This window comes from Melanotaenia boesemani, chromosome 4 (assembly GCF_017639745.1).
Source record: "Melanotaenia boesemani isolate fMelBoe1 chromosome 4, fMelBoe1.pri, whole genome shotgun sequence".
NCBI lineage: Eukaryota > Metazoa > Chordata > Actinopteri > Atheriniformes > Melanotaeniidae > Melanotaenia > Melanotaenia boesemani.
In genome coordinates, this window is record NC_055685.1 from 16,730,740 (window position 1) to 16,753,739 (window position 23,000).

Sequence of the window (23,000 nt, forward strand, 5' to 3'; positions counted from 1 at the left end):
ATAAATAAGTTCTAGGCATTGTCCCAACTGTTTAGTATATATTGTCATAGGTGCAGTTTCTGTTAAACGTGGCAGAATGACAAGTAGATTTTCTTAGGGTCCAAGAGGCATAACTAATTATCCTGGGCAGTGTTGCCTCTGCTTGCAAACTGTGCACTTTTACAGCAAATGAGCTGAATATCAACTGAACAGCTACTAAAGAGAGTTTTAAAAATCCTTTAACTAAACTATTATTTTCCATCCATATACTGGTCAGTTCTGCAGAGCAGCAGACCATGAGCATGGCTTACTTCTTTATCTCTACTTTGTTAAACATATTTTTTTGCAGTTGAAAAAAAGTTTGGATTTTGGCCTCAGGGTAAAATTTTCCATTTTTCCTTTTTTTTTCTTGCAACTAAAAATATTAGGAGCTTTTCTTTTTGACATTTTTGGCCCTCCGTGATCAGACAAAATAGGAAAGATGTGACAAAAGAGGCAAGTATATGCAAACACAATATGTGTGCACTGTTTAACAAGTAAAAACTTAACACATGTACATAGTCTCTGTACTATTCGCAGGTGTAAGTCTTCTAGACAAGGTACTGATACATATATATATATATATATATATATATATATATATATATATATATATATATATATATATATATATATATATATATATATATATATATATGACGTGTTTCATAATCCCTCCCAGATTGAGTCCTCTCGAGCTTCACTTCCAGCTCTGTTTCGCTTTGTACTGCTATTCATTCAGACGGGGTGGGGTGTATGCAGTCTGATCACTCGTGTTTCCCACTGGCTGTACTGGCTGCTTCATTTTAACAACAGACCAACCAGAAAAAGGGTGACAAAAGAAGCACAGTTTGGCAGGAAGGGCGCGGATGTTGTCAGAAGGAAATGGTATGCGCCGCGGAGGCTCAGGCTGTTCTGTTACTCCCTCTGTCCCGTCCCTCTCATCTCATCTGTAATTTAACAGAAACTACCGGGCATCAAAGGCTGAAACTACTGTGCCCTGACACTCGTACTGTGGGAGACTCTTCTATCGATATGCCCCAACGACACAGCTGAAACGTTACCAGCTGACAATGGCTTTGGTGCGGATGGTCGGTAAAGTTGGGCCGAGACTTTTGGGAAGTCTTCCGGTATTTCACTGTGGTTCCAGACCCACTCGTTCGGTGACTTTTCTCCACCAGGTAACAAAAACGGTTAAACCGTAGATTTTTACACCAGCTGTAGCAGTTTCACTTAGCACTATTTTAAGTTTTTGTCCGACACATCTCAGCCTATGTCTGTTTAACAGAGAGCATCTGCTGCTTAAAAAAAACAAACAACATCAACAAAAGCCCTCTTCATTCGCTGTAACAGGTCAAGTTGTAGTTTAAAGTCGGAGATAAACTCAAGCAAGCTATTTGCTATTCTTCATTACTTGTAGTGAAAACCACATGGCATTTTAGTATGATTAATTTCTTAGCTATCACTGTAAGTATTACTTGCAGTGTTCGTCTGTCTCCTGTTATGTTCCTTTAGGAGTTAGTAAACAACAGCAAAGTCTTTAAAGTGGGTCCTTTATCTCCAAAAACTGGATTATATCATTTTTGAAGCACTCCTTCGGTTACTCCAACGAGGAGGTTGTTTAGGCCTGTTTGTACGCAGTAAAACCACGAATAAGATCATGATGGCGCTCCAAAATACTCAAATAGAAACTTTCCTGCTAAAATTCCTGGTAATCATTATTTTGAAATACTTTGCATCCTTCAGCCTAGACAACAACACTTTTTCATGTCGCTTTCTTCCATCCTTATTTAATCCATCCATCCTTGTGTCAAAGGTTAATGGTAAATGCGTTTATGAACATCTCACAGAATGCAGTAGTTAGTGTGAAAAAATGCTGCAGAATGTGAAACCATCACAGGATCAACAAAAGGTTTTTGTGGAGAGGATCTGGACATAGCTGTATTTTTAGATCTTTTAACATTCATTGCACAATGTTGCAGCAGTCAGCAAAGATGCAGGCATGCAGACACCAAGTGAGAGTGCTGGGAAAGCAGTGCTGCTTTTCCTAAAATCAGCTAGACTCCTTACAGCCAGCGCTCATATACAGTCTGTGGGATTGATGGACAAACTGTAATGACTCACACTTGTGTGCAACAATGACTAAGATGAGTGCTATTTTTAGAATGAATCCTATACCAGATTGGATCCACTTTGCATATGGCATGCATGCTCACAATCTTGCATCCCAGACAGAAGTTTATCAGCCAGTGCTGTAGAGTCTGGGAAAGTGTTCTCTTTATCCCAAACATGTGGGTTTCAGACTAAAGGAGTATTTTTAAATGAGCTTCAGTATTTGTTATGTAAAGATAGCAGTTTACAAAACAGGGAATAGTGCTACAGTCAGGTTTCAGAATCCAGATGGCAGTGTGTTGGTTTTATAACAGTATTAACAGTGGGCTGTAGATAGAGCCTGGTTTTAGCTGATATACCTGGAAGTCAGTCAGGTAGACAGGCCAGACTGGGAATTTATGATTAGAATGTGGAAATGTATGTTCTGTTGAATTTTGACAGTAAAGCTTTGCTGACTTCTAAAGCCTCACAAACCATGTAGGAATTAATTTATTGCAGTTAGAGGAGACATAATTTGACTGATCAGTGAATTATGGAAAAAGTGTAGAATTCAGATATCTCATGGGAAGCTAGGGATATCGGGCTCATATTACATCTACTTTCTTTATTGCAAGCTTTACCCCTCAGAACCTGCAGCCTGCAGGAGATAAAGTGCTTTTAGATTTCTGTATCCATTTCTGCAGATAGGCTTTTTAAAAGTGAGAAATGGTAGAATATACAGAAGCTGTGAAAAGTTTGGACACACTTACCCATTAAAATTAATGGGTAAAGTGTGTCTTAACCTTTCACTGGTAGTATATAAAATATTTTTATATGAGCATCCAAATGATGCTGATATAGTGGGTCATCTGTCATTGACTGCATTAACTACTAACAAGGAACACCTGTGGAATTCTGATAGCAAACTATGTTACTCCAGTGGTTACTCTTCTGCAAAAGTGCAGGACTCAAGTCCACTGATGTCCATGTTCTGCATAATATAAAAGGACTTTACAAAATGGCTTCCTATACTCGATGAAGTCAGAAAATAATCACACCTCAAATACTTTCTGTGTGCTTGGACCCAGCTTATTGTAGCTATATTTTACAGTGATACTTGCAGTGTGCTGAAATGATAAGATCATTTTTATGACAGTAAAGACAAATGTTTGCAATTTCACACAAAATAGAAATCCCAACTCTTCAACACAGCTGAGACAAGAATCATTTTGTCACCTAAAGGTTTGACATATTAACCAACGGTTTGGCTCCAACTTCTGTCTTGCACTTATCATTACCCATGCTGTCATTGCACTGTAATATAGACTTGTTGGAGTGAAACCTGCCTTGACCGCTGTTTTCGTTTTGAAAATAGTAGCTGTGAGAGGTACCATTACTTTCTTTAGGCAGCATCTACACAAACGCAGACGTTACTTGATAGCAAAAAAAAAAAGGACTGAGTATAATCAATTGCTGATATCTTGAAGTGTGGTAAAGTGTTTGTCTCATAATAATGAAAGTAATGCAGCAGCTGAGGTTTTTTTCCACTGAAAAAGTTTAGATCTTGTTTACTCTGTGTGTTGTGCAGTGTTAGACTGTCTAATACCAGCTGTTAGAAGTGAAAAAAACTCTATTTACATAGTATTTTATTAATAGTATTCTTAAGCACACGGTTAAAGTTTTTATGATAAGGTTATAAATAACTACAAATTATTTATAAGAACCCCTTGAGATGCATTTGGGGTTGTTATAAAGTTTCCTTAACAGCCCATCACAAGTAATAGCAATAAAATAATGTGTTAGCTATAAACTAAAGTATTTATTACACAATTTAGAAATCCTAATTGTAATCTTTTTTTCCACCACAATGCCATGTTTGTCATTTTCTTCTCTGAGAAAAGGAGCTTAACATATTCTTTGATAATCAAACAATTAATCTTGTGTGGTCTGTGTCATGATGCAATTGCACGATGAGGCTGTAATTTAGCATAAATATGATTCACTATGGAAAAGTTTTATAACATGTTTACCTAAGAGTCTTTTTCCATCAGAAGTTCTGTTTTCACGTTTACAAATCAGATTCTTTAAACATGGTTGCTCTGAAACTTTGCAGATTCCACATAAATAGTTGAGTTGGTCCTCTCCTTTTTTTGTTTTCTTTATATCAGTATTCAGCTCCTTCACTCTGGCAATATGCTGGTTACAGGATTGAAGCTGCCTTTGTGAATTTTGAGCTTGGAGAACCTAATGTGTAGAAATTTGCATCAAATGATAATAACTGTAAGAACAAATATCCCAAATATGAGTTCATCCCCAGCTTAATATCCTACACCACCCACCTGAAACACAAATGAGATTTTAAGCTAATTTTCCTTTTCCACTGTTCAGATAACTGTTTGGAAAGCTGTCAGAAACATTTTTCCTTTTAGAATGCTAGACTATAAAGGCCATTCTTCACTTTCCCAGCATGCCTCAGATAAATTAGATTAAACTGTTTTGCTCTTTCTATGTTTTTATCATAATTATTGTATGTATTTGTTTATTTGTGTTAGATGTTACACAACCTTGTGTCAGTATAGAAGCCCGTCTTGCAGTTACTGCCTTTCCACTTCTATGCGTTTTCCATATTTTCCTAACTGAACTGCATCATTAACTGGATAAAAGAAGATAAATGATCGAATGCAAATTACTTTCACGGTACGGTGCTGGCTGTTCTCGATCACATTTGTGACCTTGAGTAATTCATTTACTGCTCCTGGTAGCCTTTGTTTTCCACCACTGCCTTCAGCTTATTCTTTAAACAACTTTCAGCCCATTTCTGCTTCGATCATACCTGTAGTATGGTGTAAGTTTTCATCATAACTTACAGCATGCTAGTTCATAAAAGTCTCCCTTTCTTTGAATAATGGTACGGAGCATGTGGTGAGAGTGGGAGTACATTCCTGTAGGAGGTCTTGGTGCAACAGACCATAGCTTTTGTGTGACAGGATTCATAATGGCCTGACCTGCTTGCTGAAAGCCTGCAGGGAAAATGAGGCTGCTCGTCATCGAGACCGTTGCTCAAGCAGGAAGTCATGGCGTGCCTGTGGAGGAAGATTGCAGTTTGTCATCACATTACTAAGCGTTTCCCTCCATGTCTTTGTCTTCTCTTCTTTCCCCGTTGGCGAGGCATTAATAGGAAAGTTTTAGCTGAAGGGGTAAATATACCCTTAGCTGAGCGTTATTTACAAGAGCAGCTGGAGTGAATGATTTGATAATGAGGGGCAGATGTGCAGAAAGTTAAATGCATAAACGTGCACCCTCATAATATAATGGTAGGGGAACAACTTCAGCTTATCACTGTGTACTGTGATCCATGGGTGTGTCTTTTCGTTTGAATGGTATTAGTCTAGAAAAAAAGTTGGCTAATGAATAATGGGGAAAACTGAATGTCCTGTTTTGTGTACAAAGCCTTTATTCAATATCCAGAACACTGGGTAAAACTGTGAGCTATAGTTTTGTTTCATTCTGTTCCAGGTCTGGTTGGGACAGTTATGCAACTCAAAGTGTTTGTTTTTTATGTGTCTGTGGTTTTGAGGAATGTCATCTACTATATTTTCTCATGTTACACATTTGACATGTAATAATGAAGAAAGGTCATATATCATGTACATATATGCAATTGTATGGATGATGGAGGAATAATGTGTGTGTGTGTGTGTGTTTGGGGGGGCGGGGGGGGGACTTGGATGTATATTCCTAAAAATGTAAAGATATAATAGGGTAGTAATCACTTACATTACGCCACACAGTTGCTGCTTGTCAGCTTCACCTCCATGATCGGAATCTCCCATTTCACCACATCCCAAAGGTGGTCTATTGCATAAGATTCATTGGTGTTCGTGACCTCCAGCCCCACATGACGACTTGGTGATTAATTGTGTAATGTATCAAATGGGCCATCTTGCAACTATCCTCTTAAATGTAAGACTGGAAAACTGTCAGAATTGTCATCAATAAGGAGGATAAAGTTGTTTTTGGTTGTTTACCACTGTGGTGATGCACTTACATGCCCAAAATCAGCTTCTCTCGTAGAGATGTCAAATTCAGATTTTTAACATGGCACGTGTACTAACTTTGTTGTTTATAAGTTAATGTGTTAAAAAATGAAGGTGCTAATTTTAAAGATTTATCCTTCATTAATGGTTTATTTTGACAGCCCTGGTAAAAATCACAAATTTATTAGATAAATGTAGACTTTATATTTTTCTTAATTATCTGGTGACCCCCTGAAATTATCTCGCAATCCCCATGGGGGTCCCGACCCCCAATTTGAAAACCACTGGTCTATTGGATTGAGAACTTGTGACTGTGGAGTACAGTGAAATCATTATCATGTTCAAGAAACCAGTTAGAGATGATTTGAGCTTTGTGATATGGTGCATGGTGCTCGGAGAAACCGTCAGAAGATGGTACACTGTGGTCATAAAGGGATAGACATGGTCGGTCAATATGGTGAATCATACTACTACTACTACTACTACTAATACTCACGTAGGTTGTGGCATTTGAACAATGCTCAGTTGGCACTAAGGGGTCCAAAGTGTCCCAAGAAACTATCCCTGACATCATTACACGTCCACCAGCCTGAATCATTGATACAAGGCAGCCAGGATCCATACTGTTTAGGCCAAATTAGGCCAAAACATCATGTAAGCACTACTGAACTTTGACAGATTTTGTCACTGAGGTGCCTCCTTGCAATGTTTAATTTGTTGTTCATCTTGCATGCTACTTGTACTCTGAGCTCCCTCTAGCCCAGGCCTACTCAATTCGGTCCTACGAGGGCCGCAATCCAGCAGGTTTTCCATGTATCCCTGCACCAACACACCTGAGTCAAATGAATGAGTCATTGTGTAAAACCTGATTGGCTGTTAGAGCCACCTAATTTGACTCAGGTGTGTTGGTGCAGGGATACATGGAAAACCTGCTGGATTGCGGCCCTCGTAGGACCGAATTGAGTAGCCCTGCTCTAGCCAGTGAAGGTCAGTCTGATGTTGAATTGAGTCTTATCTCTTGCTCTGTCCTTTTCTCCCTTTCTTTTCCTCGCATCCTCCAGTGATGTTCTATTGCATTTCTTTGAATCAGCCATGGTGCAAAATGATCAGTGTGTTGATATCCTGTTACATATGGCGCGGTGCATAAAGCTAGATTCATCTATACAGTGACTTAGCATTCTGGAAATAAAGATGAAGCATGGTTTCTCAGCCTCAGGATTCTACAAAGCTACACCAGCTCCAAGAATGTGCATATTAAAAGTCACTGTGCCATCAAAAATGAGTCAGAAGTACATATTTTTGAGGTCAGAATGTTACATTGGTTTACTGTGCTTTTCTATCATGTCAAACCAGTCAGCACATTTTACTCTGACATCATTAAGGCATTTTTGTTCAAACAATTTTCCACTCACTGGATATTTTCTCTTTTTCAGACCATTCCCTGTAAACCCTACAGATGGTTGTGTTACAGTAAATCAGCTGTTTAGAACTTAATTTAGTCATCTTGATCGTGTCTATTGTTACTGCCGCGTGATTGGCTGATTAGTCATTTGTTTAAACAAGCAATTGTAACAGTAAATAAAGTGACAGATGAGTGTTCAGTTGTTATACTTTGTCCTTTCTTGTTAGCAACATAAGTTTTTGTTGGTCCACCACATTTTTTTTTCAAATTATTTATTATGTTTGAATGAATGGGAATAATATAAAATTGTTGTCCCCAGAAGATGATGTTTGTGAATCCTTAACCTTTTTCTAAATGACTTAGGAGGGTCACTTTTTTTTTTTTTTTTTTTTTTTTTGTTTTAAAGGAAATATCTTGTCAAATACTGCATGACCATCTTGTGTTTAGGTATTAGTCTTTAGTACAGATAGTTATGTTCCGAAAGTAAGCACTGAAATAACTGGTGATTTTCCTGTAATGTTTTTTTTTTTTATACAAGCATTATGGAGTGCTTTGGTGGGCTTGTTTGCACCAGTGATTGCAATCTGTTACAATACACTTCCTCGTCATTGTGTTTCTAGGGTCTTATTATTGTTTTTGTGCTTGTGATGGACCGAGCAGTGAAGGACAATCAGGCACAGATTTAAAGTTCAAAAAAAGAGGGTTTTATTTTCACCCCAAAAAAAGTCATCCAAACAATTATTAAATCAATGAATAATCTAGCCCATAAAGGGGTCAACATAATATAACTCTACTTAAAGAACTTGTGGCAAAAATAACTCAAACAAACCGACCAAACAAATGAAACAAACTGACCTGACAACTAAGACACAAGGGTAAACTTAAAGTGGCTGATCAGCCCAAACAAAAGACACAAAGGGGTAACACACAAAAACCTAACTAAGCTAACAAAGGAAAACCCAATTCCCCCCCCTCTTGATGCTGGTGTGTGATCTGGTCCAATTAGTTGGCTCCACCCCGTGGCCACCTGCTGGTTCCCATGCCAAAGGACTGGAGCCACTGAAACAACTCAAGAATATAAATTTAACACCACAATATAATCCAGAATGCGCGCCAGTTCTAGAATATACGTGCTGTCACTTGTGAAATTAAACTAATGTCCAACCAAATCATATAATGCTCTGTAAATTAAATCTAATATGAAATATATAAAATGTGTGTATAGTACTGTCTACTGCAGATTACCACTCCTGTGTGGCTGTAGATGCAGCCATCACACACTCCCCCTCTTCAAATCGCTCGCTGGGACAGCGAGAGAGACAGTCCGCCGTGCAGTTGTCCTTGCCGGGAATGTGGTTCACCGTGAACAGGAATGGCTGAATTGCCAAGTACCACCGGGTAATCCTCCCATTAGTGTCCTTCATCCTCTCAATCCATTGGAGAGCTTTGTGGTCCGTTTCCAACCTGAACTCCCGTCCTAGCAGATAATACCTGAAGGAATCCAAGGCCCACTTGATGGCCAGTGCCTCCTTCTCGACTGTAGAATATCGGACCTCCCTTGGAAACAGCTTACGACTAATGAAAGCCACTGGATGGCGCTCATCAGGTGGTCCCTGCAACAGAACCGCTCCCAGTCCTCTCTCTGAGGCATCTGTCTGGAGAACAAACAGTTCATCAAAATCAGGGCTATGCAAAACTGGGCTCCTACTCAGTGATTGTCGCAGGTCTTGGAATGCAGCTCTGGTGTCCTCAGTCCAGCAGATCTTATTTGGGCTGCGGGTACCTGTCAGATCTGTCAGAGGCGCCGCCCTGGCAGAGAAATGAGGAATAAAGCGGTGATAGAATCCTGCCATCCCCAAAAATGACCTTAACTGCTTTCTGGTCTCTGGCAGGGGACAGGACTCTATGGCAGCAACTTTATTAACTTGTGGTTTGATAACTCCATTTCCAATGACAAACCCAAGATACTCAGTTTCCGCTTTGGCGAAGGCACATTTTGCTGGATTAACTGTCAGACCAGTAGACTGAAGACGTGCCAGCACCGCCTCCAGATGTCTGAGGTGTTCTTCCCAGGTGGAACTGAAAATGACAATGTCATCAAGGTATGCTGCAGCAAAATCAGACATGTCCAACAGTACCTGATCCATCAGCCTCTGGAATGTTGCTGGGGCACCGTGTAGTCCAAAAGGCATAACTGTGAATTGGAACAGGCCCCATGGAGTCCAGAAGGCGGTCAGCATTTTGGAGCGCTCTGTAAGTGGAACCTGCCAATAACCCTTAGAAAGATCTATGGTGGTAAGATATCTGGCCTTCCCCAGGCGCTCAACCATATCATCAATACGAGGGGTGGGATACGAGTCAAATTGTGATATGGCATTCAGATACCTGAAGTCGATGCAAAACCAGATACTGCCATCCTTCTTTGGAACCAGGACCACCGGATTACACCACTCACTCCTTGATGGTTCAATTATTCCCAATGATAGCATCAAACTGACCTCCTCTTTCAGTGCAACCAGCAGTCGCTCAGGTATCCTGTAACTCATTCGTCTCACAGAAGCTCCATCCTTCAGCACAGTATCATGCTCCACAATGTCAGTTTTGCCGAGATTCTCCTGGATCACTGGTAAATTACACATATTTCTCACCTGAGCCTGCTGCTCTCCAGAAAGATGGTTGAGGTCCAGGTCCTGAGGAGTGGGTGCCGGCAAATATTGTTCATCCACTTCCTTTTTTTTGTCCTTTTTTACAGAACTTGCTGTTCTGTAAAAAAAAAAAAAAGCATCTGTAGCTGCCACATCATGGTAAGAAAACTAAAATGGGCAGTGTTCGTAATGCAGTGTGTGTTAGGAAGTAATAATAGAAAACCAAGAGCATAACACTGGAAAATTCATGCTATTATTTATCACACAGCTCTCAGGTTGTAGTATGTGTCACAGTAGTCCCATTATGTTGATTTTGAATGAGATTGGTAACGTGTTAGGAGGCAGTCTGTTATGAATTGACCACATGATTTTAGACACACACAAAATCTAATTCATTGGTGAGAAAAGTTGTCTGAATTTAGCCTCTGCTCAGTTTTAGATCTGATTTTCTTTTTCACATCAACAGGACACCAGTTTATTGTAAACACAGCTTAAGTTGCTCTCCTGTTAAACTACTTCAGACACAAGCTGTTTTCCAATAAGAGCAGTAGTCCAAGTAATTTATTTCCAAGCACCTGCTGTACAATGTGTGTCAGCACCCAGTACCTGCACCACTCAGTAAAACAAAATACTATGGCTGCTGCAGTACAGGTGGAATATAAACAAGATTTATGGTTCTTTTAACAAACTGGTAACGTATTAGCTGTCTGATGTTACCTCTGAGGGGTCTGTCAGGTCTCAGGGTCAGCATGGTTATATATACTGCATCGGGGATTTTCACATGGTGATATGTAAAGGAAAAAACGTGACATTCTCAAATGGGTTTGTTTTTTTGTTTGTTTGTTTTTATAGCATTTATAACATAGTCAATGTCCAATTCTTTCAGCTTTTAAGGTTTCAGATTTCATTATGGGTGAGAGTTTTAATTTAACCATCCATCCATTTTCTATACCGCTTAGTCCAATTCAGGGTTGCGGGGAAGCTGGAGCCCATCCCAGCAATTAGCAGGCAAGAGGCAGGGTACACCTTGGACAAGTCACCAGGCCATTGCAGGGCCAGCACAGAGAGCAAAAAACCACTCTCACTTATATTCATTACTAGGAAGAATTTTAGAGAAACCAGTTGACCTAATATGCACGTCTGGACGGCAGTAGGAAGCCGGAGTACCCAAAGAGAGCCCACGCATAAACGGGGAGAACAAGCAAACTCGGCCACTGTTTCAAACCTCCCCCCAGCCGAGGCTCAATTTAAGCCTAGAGGTGAATATTTTAAACTCAGATATGGTCTTGAGTTCAGTCTGCAATGAATCCCACAGCTTTGCACTTTTGTAAGAAAAGGCAGACGGACCAGGAAAAGTTGTGCATTGTGGAAGCTTACAGTTCTGGTTAGTGGACCTCTGGTGACTCTATTGCTTTTCTGTCTCTGAACAAATTACCTAAATGGCTCTGGTTGGTAATTATTGATACATTTGAATATTTATTTGAGAAAACAAAAGTAACTAAAACTGGCAAAGCTTAGCAATTTATACTCCTCAAGAATTTTGCAGTGGTGCTAGCGGGTTGGCTTCTTGCCCGTAAGTTTTATTGCTTGATTGCACAATGACTCAGTGGACTTTGTGGCTGAGGGAATGGCCTGGCCCCCTGCTGTCATGCAGTATAATATATGTGAGAATATCATAGCATACAGTCTAGTTCTGTTGGCTACACCATCATGGGGAAGACTGCTGACCTCACAGTTGTCCAAAAGATGACCATTGGCACCTTGCAAGACACAGAAGGTCATTGCTAAAGAGGCTGGCAGTTCACAGAGCTCTGTGTCCAAGCACATTAATAGAGAGGTTAAGGGAAGGAAAAGATGTGGTAGAAAGAAGTGTACAAGCAACAGGGATAACTGCACCCTGGAGAGGATTGTGAAACAAAACCCATTCAAAAATGTGGGGGAGATTCACAAAGAATGGACTGCAGCTGGAGTCAGTGCTTCAGGAACCATCACGTACAGACGTCTGCAAGACATGGTTTCAGCTGTCGCATTCCTTGTGCCAAGCCACTCTTGAACAAGAGACAGCGTCAGAAGCGTCTCGTCTGGGCTAAAGACAAAAAGAACGGGACTGCTGCTGAGTGGTCCAAAGTTCTGTTCTCTAATGAAATTAAATTTTGCATGTCCTTTGGAAATCAAGGTCCCAGAGTCTGGAGGAAGAGAGGAGAGGCACAGAATCCACTTTGCTTGAGGTCGAGTGTAAAGTTTCCACAGTCAGTGATGGTTTGGGGTGCCATGTCATCTGCTGGTGTTGGTCCACTGTGTTTTCTTGGGTCCACGGTCAACGCAGCTGTCTGCCAGGACGTTGTAGAGAACTTCATGCTTCCTGCCATTGACCAACTTCATGGCGATGCAGATTTCATTTTCCAACAGGACTTGGCACCTGCACACAGTACCAAAGCTACCAGTACCTGATTTAAGGACCATGGTATCCCTGTTCTTAATTGGCCAGCAAACTGGCCTGACCTTAACCCCATAGAAAATCTATGGGGTACTATGAAGTAGAAGATGTAGTACGCCAGACCCAACAATACAGAGCTGAAGGCCACTATCAGAGCAACCTGGGCTCTCATAACACCTGAGCAGTGCCACAGACTGATGGACTCCATGCCAGTTCTAGAAATCCTTAATTTGTATTGGTCTTAAGTAGTATTCTAATTTTCTGGGATATTGAATTTGAAATTTTCATTAGTTTTCATTTATAATCATCAATATTAAAAGAAGCATTTGAAATATGTCAGTCTGTGAGGAATGAATGTCTACATTATACAAGTTTCACTTTTTGAATGGAATTACTGAAATAAATCAACTTTTTCATGATATTCTAATTTTATAACGAGCAATTGGTTTCCTGTGTTGCCTTCATCCAAAATCAGCTTCTCTTGCCAAGAGAATGTCAACTTCAGATGTTTTCATTCACCAGTTTATATTACATTCATCTATAAAGTCTTTTGCAGTGTATTACTGCTCACATTAGCAACTAAGGCTAAGACTGCGGTATTCATATTAGCAGGAAGTGATGCCACTATGCATGTAGTTTAAAATAAATCCAAACCATCCATCCATTTTCTGCCGCTTATCCGAGGTCATGTTGCAGGGACAGCTGCCTAAGCAGGGAAACCCAGACTTCCGTCTCCCCGGAATCTGTTTGGGATGTTATCAAATCTTAATTTCATGTTTGATTCTTTCCACAGAGCTGGTGTGCTAAAGCACAGCTTGTAAAACTGTTAGAGCTTTCAGCTAAACATTAGCATCTGGACTAAGCTAAAGACTCGAGTTGTCTCTTCATGACTACTTTATCTGGCACCTGTGATGTACACATTTCATATTAATCCATTGTGTGTGAGTTACATAGTTTGATTAATTGCCCACAGTTTCTTCTTCTGGTTCTAGTCTAGTTGCTGTATTTACCGCTCAGATAGTTTTCTTGCAGATGTTACTGTTAGAGTCCCATCTCCTAGCCAGTGAAGTGGAAATGGTAACACATCTGGCCTCTGCTGTATTGCTTTGTTTAAGGCTTGTTTGTGTTCTCACAAAATGGCAAAGACAGCTCCCATGGTCCCTCTTTAATGTAATATTGATTGAACAAACTCTCAACTATGTCCCTGGTTATCAGTTGGACAAAGATGTATTCATGTGGGACTTCATTATCATGCTTGTCTCTGACTTTTAGCTCAATAAGAAATCTTGTGTTAGGATCTGTTCTACATCTTAAAATTCACATGGAGATGAGCATGCAGGTATTGTTTTATTATTGCTTTGGAAATTGAAGAGGATGTTGAGCCATTGTTTTGTAACACAATTCATGGTATTTTTATGATCACATTTAATACATTTGTGTTTAATTAGTTTGATAGTTCAGAACACATAAGCTGGCTCCTCAAAGTGACATGTTTGTGACTTCATGTAACATAGGAAGACATGTTTGTCAGCAAGCTGTTTGGCTGGATCCTAAAACATGTGGTGCTCATTGACCAAAAAACAAAAAAATAAACAGCCAGGAACAACAAGTACAGGAGATAAAATACTCCCGTTGACCCCAATCTTAATTGTTTTCTTATCAATGCCCTGTTCATTGACAGCAGTGTTGATAAGATCTGGGGTGTGTACTTTGCAGTGTAGTTTGTAATTCATAGATGTGTTTGCAATTTATTAGTTAAAATGTAGCCACCTGAAGAGGAAAGGAACTGGTTGAAATCAGAAGAATCTGTATTGCTAGATTGATTTGATACACTTGATGAAAGGAATGAAAATAAATAAATAAATAAAGGTTATAAATGTGTTAAATGACATTTAGAAAAGTCAAAGCCTAGGAAACTTAGCAGGTTGTTGGAAACTTTAAGGTCAGCCATCCAGGATAACAAGTTTCCTCTCGGCTGTGTGCTGACAGCACAATTTACAAAAGGAGCGGCTCGTGGGAACACCATGAACAAACTCTTAACACTCCTTTAATTTTTTTTCTCTCCCCAGGTTCGTCACAGACAGCTTCCACTTGGAAATAGCCGAGCTATTTTCTACAGTTCACTTGCTCCCTCCAGTGGTAAAACTCTGTTACTACAGTCATATAATGCTGTATATCACATCTGTCCCCCCTGTGTTGAAACTTTAAATTCTGTTTTCTTTTAGATAAAATGCACATTTATTCCACATTTACTGTAAAATGCAAAATTCTAAAAGCAGATTTCTCCTCGCTCTGTTGCAGACGCATCTTTAAAGTATAAATATGGCCGTCTGGTTCTGGAGGTGCCACTGCCGTCCAGAAACGAGAACTGTCTGTTCTTCCTCAGGCCCATGTTGATGAGTGTGGGAGACCTGATTACTGATCTGCAGAAGGAGGATCCAGGAGCAACCTTTTCTTTTGTCTCCAAAGGTATGACACTGCAAGCAGCAGGTATGCTGCAACAGGTCAGGGACATGCTTGAGGCTCTGCAAGTCTGGTTTAGCAGGTTGTACATAGCTAAAGAGCAGCACAGAGTAGTTTGGCTAGATGCCTTGTGGTTGTCATTTGATAAACCATTTTGTCACTGTTACTACAAAGCATAATCACTTTTACTTGCAAAGATCCTATCAGCATCAGCCTAAGTATTACAGAACTAGATCTCTGACCAAACTGATGGTGATTAAGTGATGTTGTGGTTAATGTGGGATCTGGGCTTTGCTAAAGAATAAAGTTCTTTTGTTTGGCTGTATGAACTGAATCCAGAGATCCAAATGTCAAACTAAATTAAAGATTGAAGCTTTAAATATTTGTAAGGGATGTTTAAAAGGGTAATTTCCTCTCTTTTATTTTGTTTCATCTTTGACACCTATTTTGAAGCAATTTCCCTGAGTTGACCTTTGATTTCAGTAAAAAGCGAAAGTTCTTTCATTGTAATGGGTGGTTCATCATGCAGTTTTTGAAAGTTTGAAGTAAAGATTTTCACTTAAACTTCACTGGTTGTGTTAGAGGGTGTTTCACTATATGTCTATGTACACCTATGCATTTAGTGTATTTGATTAGATGGTGCGAAAGCAATTTTTCAAGGGTTAAAAAGTTCTATAAATGCAATTAAAGTTTTGAACTGGATGCTTCCTTTGTCAGATGGAGAACGTGTTGCCAACACCACGCTCATAGACACCCTGCTGGACAAGGACTTCCAGATTGTCATCAATAATAAAGTTTACAACGTTGCTTCTCCTGAAAATGGTACAGCACATTAGTCAGCTTTATAGTCCTGCTGATAAACTGTGCTCTTTACCTCTCCAGTTGTGGCTGCTTTCATTTTTTATTTCATCCTCTCATCTTTAACCACCTTTTTTGTGACCTCTGTTGCAGTGTGCACTTCCAGTGAACATGCCAGAGACCTGGAAGACGTGAAGCATGTTGTGCACCTGCTACACACAGCTCTCCACCTGCCTGAGCACCATCTGCTGAAAGAGAGGCAGCTGTTGGAGAAAATTGACAATCTTAAAGAACAGTTATCACCTCTGGAGACGGTATATTAACCTAAAATGAGTATACCATTAAATCTCTCTTTAGGTCTTGTTATACCTGCCTGATGGTCTGAAGAATAAATGTGGCAGATATAGATCAGGTTCATTTTGTGTCATCGTCTTTCAGATGAAGGTGCAGCTGTCCCAAACAGCAGAGTTCCATACTTCTAGGACTCTCTGGACTGGCATGGCCCTGTTGTCTGTGCAGGCTGGAGCCCTGGCCTGGCTCACCTGGTGGGTCTATTCATGGGACGTCATGGAACCCATCACTTACTTCATCACCTACGCGACCAGCATGGGGGTTTTCGCCTATTATGTCCTTACCAAACAGGCAAGGCTCTTAAGACATTATTTCAGCTTTATTATCTGTATTCAAATTGTAGATAATCAACTCCTTTTGAATTTAAAGGACTAAAGGCCATTTTGGCCCACCACATTGTTGACATGATTCATGTAAATGGATGCTTGAAGTAGTATTTGTACACAGAATAACAATATCTGGATATAGAATTGAATGGAAAATAAAATAATAAAGAAATTACCTTAACTGCAGTATTTTCAAAGTGTAAGCTTCTACAGTATATGTGTTGAATAACAATGGATTTAACAGATTTAATCAATTTTCTTCTCTCTATTATAGCAGAAAGCAAATAAGGAAATTTCCCAGAATGTCTGATTGCCACCAGTTAGACCTGGAACACAGTGCCACAAAATAATTTACACAGCGTTTTTTAGTCAGCTATCACTCTTTTTTTCCACAGGATTATGTATATCCAGAGGCTAAAGACAGACAGTTCCTGCATTACTTTTATAAGGGGGCCCGCAAGAAGAAATTCAATGTGGAAAAGTACAATGAACTGAAGGATGAACTGGCTCAGGTTTGCTGGTTGATGTCTTCTACATTTAGTGACTCAATTTGTACAAGCCACAATCCATTTTATGCATATTTTCAACTGTGATCCACTTTTTTTTAAATCCTATTTAATAAAATGTGTAATATTGTCTGTGTGTCAGGTGGAAGAGGATCTGAGACGTTTGCGGAATCCAACTCAACTTCAACTACCACTGGAACAAATCCAGCCAAAGCCATAAATGATGCCAAGCTGGGATGAATGCTTCATTTTGATAATGATGCCTTTTTAACTTGGTAGTCCATCAAATTCTGTGTTGTTTACAAACTCAATAATGATGCCAAATTGTATCCTGAGAAATATACAAACACAGATGACAACTGAAAAAGGATGCTTTTCCCCATCTTTGCTTGGTTATCTGTTTGATAGCATGTTAATAAAAATGTTATTTGATCATTGTTACTGGTAAGCTAGTCATAAATGGTTTAAGATGGAGACTTGTAAATAATTTCATAAAGAAGGCAAAATAAAGAAGGCTCACTCTTTGGCAGAAAATAAATGGTTTCTTCTTTTTTTTATTTAGAATTTAAGAACAAACCTGCAGCTAAATTACTGCATTTGTACAAAATCACAATATTATGAGCACAAAAATACAGAATCAGTGTGTACTCTGATAGCTGAAGTTTTCTTGACACAGATGAAAGTGATTGAAGTCCACAGTACAGCTTCAAGAAAAACAACCCCACATGTTCTCCTCCCTGAGGTATTTATTTACTCCTGTTTGTTGTCATTTTGGGTGCAAATATGCATCAAATGTACCATAAACTGCCATGACACAAAGAACCACAAGAACATGAATTCCCTTTTTATGGAGCAAACTAGAAGGTGCAGCATGTGTATTTGGAGCTTGGGCTGTTATGACAGATTATTTAATGTGTGAAGCAACAGTGACATAAACTGACTAAACTGATGGAGATGAAATAATTGAAAGCACTTTTTCCTGGTTGTGCTGTTAGATCAGCTATCCCACAAGCTAACTGGAAAACAAATAACTGGCGCATACCTGCAACTGACTTAAACAGATAAAAAAAACACCCCTCTCTGACAGTTCCAGCTCCACCAGTGACAGTGTTTTGTAGGAGAACAGTGCAAATGTCCAGTTGTTTCTTAGCTCATTGTGGAATAATGTGAAAACTAAGGAATGATTTCTGCAGTGATTTAAAAGCAATCAACAAGAAAGTAGGGTCCAAAATAATCCTGCAGGAAAGTGCAAAAGGTGTTTTGATCGACAGGTGCTGGACAAAATAACGGGAACACCTTCCAACATAATGAAAACCTAAGCGAATAATACAAAATGTAGTTTAAAATATGTGTTAACTTTGTGGTTTGGAGCAAAACTGACACATAATGTGCACTTTTCCCATTTCCACATGAAGTATTTTCAAGAATAAAATGACTGACTAGTCAAAGTCAGTGTAAACAAATGTGGGTCCTGTAATTTTATTACAACTAATTTCCCTGGAAATATTACTGTCAGTTACTTGATTATTCAAGACATAAATGTAAATCATAGTGTACACTAGTGATAAATTCATGAGGACTGAAAAGAAAAAGAGCAATTTAATTCTGCTCAGAAGGCGCTTTCTTTAAAGGAATCAATACGAAACCAACTCATTTAACCACAGGAAGTTACTTCTTTGGTCGAAAGTATAGTTTCTTTGTAAGCATTGAAGCAAAGCAAGGCACTTGCTTTTTTCCAATAGCACTGCGGTCAGTGCAGTTCCCAACACTCCTCATCGACACCTTTCTGTTGACCAGTGTGAGCAACTCTGTAAATTCGAGGGAATCCCCGAATCTTTGAAGTATCTCACACAGATCCTGGATGTACCACGAACCATTGATGGTCTCTCGATGGGAATAGTAACCTGCAGACAAACGGATTAATATATTGATGTTGAGTGAGCAGCAAAATGGATATCTAAAAATGGTTTACTTTTGTGTAAAGTTGATTCTGATTATGATTATCATTAAGAAGTTCATATCAATTGATCCAGATCACTGGGCAAAAATAAAAAGGTCAGTGTTGTATTTTTTAGTTAGGTTCAGCTCACGGTCTGACTTTTACAGACAAGTAAAGAAGACTAAAGATATTAACAAGTCATGCACATATAAAAACACTTTCACCAGCAAAAATGGTCCAAAGTACATTCATTGCCTTTGAATCTACAATAATATTACATCTACCATCAGAAAAATACTGTGGGTGGCCCACTGGTTTTCCCCATCACCATCAAACCACATCCAAGTCTACTTGTTTTTTTCTTTTATAAGCAGTCATGGTTCAGTTATTTGGTCCACAGAAACGACCTAAGCAAACCAAACTAACAGTCTCTTCAACAACCTGGATAACTCACCCTCAGCCACTGAGTAGCACATGATGAAATCAGCCCCAGCAGGGAGGGTGTGTACAGCACTGGCATCCACCACTACTGTATTAGCCAGTACCTCATTGTCTACTGCATCACAGGGAGTCACTGGATTGTCATGTTTGTCCCCACGACATGCCTAAAGACAGACATGCGCACATCCATTTTAGCTGCCTTTGAAGAACACTTCATTTCTAAGCAATCACTGAAAACAACGTTGCATGTTGTACGTTTTTGTTTTATTTTTTTTATGTACCTGTATTATAAAAATCTTTGGTTTTCCTACAAGGCTCTTGCACTTATCTCCTTTGAACATGGATGTGATATCCTGGATGCTAATCTTGTCATCGTAGGTGTAAACGTGATCATTTTCGCCATGGCTCAAGAAGACGAGCAGAAAGCAGTCAGCATCTGAATGGTCGTCCTTGGCAGCTGGTGGGATAGGATCAGGTGTTCGTTAAGCTTGCTTCTGAACCAAAGTCTATGTCACAACTGAATTTTAAACAGTTATCTTTTAATATGCAAAATGAACCAACTAAACAGTCATTTTAAATCAAGTCTTTGTAAGACTTAAGCAACTTAAGGAACATGTATTTAAGTACCTTCTTGGATTTTTTCCAGGACTTCTACCTGTCTGTAGTTATCAAAACTCCGGACTTCAAAGTTTAGCTCCAGCAGTCTAAATGGAAAGTAAGATTTTGTTCAGATTGAAAAAAATACAAGAGAAGAAAGCAAAATACTAGTGACATAATCATGAAATGTTAACACAGAAAAGCCTTGCAGCTGCTAAGCAAGTGCAGTCATGTTCTTAAGTACACAAATATGCACTGTGCAATACCTTTTCTCCAAGTTGTAGCGATCAGCATTGGTTCCATGTCTGTCGTTTAACCCCAGGCGCCAGAAGAAACGCTCTTGGTTAAAAATTAGAGCAAGGCCTCGCCGTTTGTTCCTCATCTTGTACTCCTCTGCAGGATCCAAAGTCAATGCACTGTTTTAAAACAAATATTTATATATATATAAAACAAACAAACAAACAATAAAGCACAAAGATATAGGTAACTAATGTGTCACAGACATTGAAAAATTGAGATTTTTTTTTCTGTTTACCTTCGGATGAAAGCATCAGTTTCTGTTAAATTCTCGGTGCATGCTGTAGAAAACAACACAAACATTGTTAACCATGAAGTAATTATAAAATAGTGAAGCATTTCATTCTTAATTTACAGGCTTCTTTAATGTCAGTACTGTTTTTAACAAAAGTACTGGATGACTGAGCTTTTTAGACTTTTATTCCTGTGTTACGCAACTTAACTAAATGTGCATGGATTGCTCCAGGGATACTGGTTTGGTGGCAAGCAGCCATGGTTCCATTAGCTCCGTGTCTTGAAGGCTTTCAATGGCTGAGTGACAGGTGGAGAAAGATAGCAAAGGCTGCTCCCTCTGTGAAATCAACATGTCCAATAGCAATGACACTATTCTCTGTATGTTATACTGTTATAAGTGTACACATATCTCTTTTATTGTGTGATGTGGTATTGTTTTGTCTGTTAACACAGTAGGTAGGCAGGTTGGCAGTGTTTTGAGTAATCTCATGCAGTTTGATGCAACAGTCCTGCTGGAAAGCCAAAAGTCATTAAGTCCAGTTTGTTGGTTTTTTTTTTGTTTTGTTTTGTTTTGTTTTTTTTGTTTGTTTGGTTTGTTGTTGTTGTTGTTTTTTTCGTCCTCCTGTAAGCTACTAAGGTCCGGAATCAGTCAAAATGCTCTTGTGATTTTTTTTTTCTTCATTAAGTAGCTTATATCCTCCAAAAAGAAAGCGCTTACACATATCCTTGGAGATCAGTTTCTAGATGACAAAGGATCAAAGGTAATAGGGAAATATATTCTTCACATGGTAGTAATAATATGGCTGTTAGTTGTTGATTAAACTCGCTCCTGTTGAGTAGACGGCAAAAGAATAAACTTTTACTGATTTGTTTAACTTTTTTAAAAATATTTATTTAAAATAAACGTAATGTACTTAGCTCTTTCCTCTTTTAAATTTGTCAAAGGGCTTTATAAGACTCACCTGCACTGTCTGTTGCCGGTTTGCTGTCTTTAGCAACACTTCCTGTAAAGGTGGAAGATATAATACAGTGTAAGAGAACTCAGAACCTTAAAAATGGTTCCATATTTGTAAACCAGTCCCAGAAGGAGAAAACTTTGAGACTACGACCAGGAAAGAGATGTGACGGCACATATACAAAACCATAGTAAGTCTGAAGCCTGATTCCCTTCGGACATTATGATTAGATGTTTGTAATTTTCGTACTTTTATGGCTGTGGGCAATCCCATGATTTAAATCTGTTCAAAATTCAAATTATATATGTAACATAGTTACCTCCACAACTCTTCTCTGTTTTGCTGGACATGTTTCCCTGGCCGTCTTTGCTCGTCTGAAACTACCCATAAAACTGAATCTAGTCAGATTGTAGCCCCGCCCCTGTAATATTATTGGCCAATTGACAACTAGAGAATTCGATTGGTTTACATAACTGTCAGTCAAACAGTAGCAGTTAGCGCTGGATTGGATCAGAATTCCTGTCCAACCCAACCTAGCTTAACGCTAATAACCAATCCCCTGATGCGCAGTAGACTTACCAACCAATCACAGCAGAATATCCAGTATAGTGTCGGTGAAGTTGAACGATTAAAACTAATAACAAATGTATAAAAGAGTTTACTCAAAGGGATCTGCGGTGTAAGATTGTTTGGAAAAACGAGTATCCTGATATAGCTCGGAAAAAGGTCTGGTCGTTACCCAGACAATTTTTTTTTTTTATCACCAACAAACTGCTAAAAGTGTCTCAAAATTATCCACAGCTATTCTTTCTGGCAAGATTTCATAATAATGTGGAGCATTGATTTTCCTTCTCATCAAGAAAATGTCATCTTTTTGCAGATTGCTCTTAGACTTGAATCTTCTGGCGTGATTTTAATCTCTTCTTCAATAGAAAACTGGAGTATTAAGAATGAAACCTGAGGCTTTGTTTAGCAGTTTTTATGATAAACTCCCTTCCAAAATATGTTCTTAACCTTTTCGCTGTGCTTGCCAAATTTTACATATATTGTAGCCAATTTGGCAGCTTTCTCATGTACCTGAAGTCCTTATAATTTTGCACAAATTCAAATTCTGTGAAAAACTGAATGCTGTGTGATGCTATTCCTAAGCTTGAGTTATAGGTTTTCTGTTGTCTTTTTGTATCTGTTTTGTGATTACAAAGAAAAAAAAAAAACTTTTGTAGCAGCATTTTCTTTAAAATGAAAACAAATTGACAGTATAGTTAAAACTACAAGAGCTAAAGAGCAAATTTAGACTGAATTAGTTGATCCCTCCTCACAGTATCCATGTGAACAAGGTTGAAAACGCCATTATTGTGAAGCCAAATATATTTGAATATCTGAACGTTTTCTAGTGTCACATCTGTTTACATCTGCTGTGTTTACCTGTGCTTTTAATAAAAGCCACCCAAAGACTTTCAGA

General features: G+C 39.0%; 2 protein-coding genes across 2 annotated transcripts; one reads left to right on the forward strand and one right to left on the reverse strand.

Moving 5' to 3' along the window:
* The first annotated feature begins 763 nt into the window (after nucleotides 1–763).
* On the forward strand, nucleotides 764–18,089 carry LOC121638524 (calcium uniporter protein, mitochondrial-like). Its single transcript, XM_041983364.1, has 8 exons — nucleotides 764–1,199; nucleotides 14,700–14,769; nucleotides 14,932–15,099; nucleotides 15,811–15,915; nucleotides 16,045–16,205; nucleotides 16,330–16,533; nucleotides 16,964–17,080; nucleotides 17,217–18,089. The coding sequence occupies exons 1-8, from the start codon at nucleotides 1,092–1,094 to the stop codon at nucleotides 17,292–17,294; spliced, it is 1,011 nt and encodes a 336-aa protein (XP_041839298.1). The 5' UTR covers nucleotides 764–1,091; the 3' UTR covers nucleotides 17,295–18,089.
* LOC121638525 (caspase-6-like) lies at nucleotides 17,615–21,913 on the reverse strand. The gene is made up of 8 exons (XM_041983365.1): nucleotides 21,858–21,913; nucleotides 21,545–21,586; nucleotides 20,587–20,629; nucleotides 20,318–20,467; nucleotides 20,082–20,158; nucleotides 19,736–19,911; nucleotides 19,468–19,618; nucleotides 17,615–18,978 (listed from the first exon to the last, which is right to left on the reverse strand). Exons 1-8 carry the CDS (start codon nucleotides 21,886–21,888, stop codon nucleotides 18,743–18,745), a joined length of 906 nt encoding a protein of 301 aa, XP_041839299.1. The 5' UTR covers nucleotides 21,889–21,913; the 3' UTR covers nucleotides 17,615–18,742.
* Nucleotides 21,914–23,000: the final 1,087 nt, after the last annotated feature.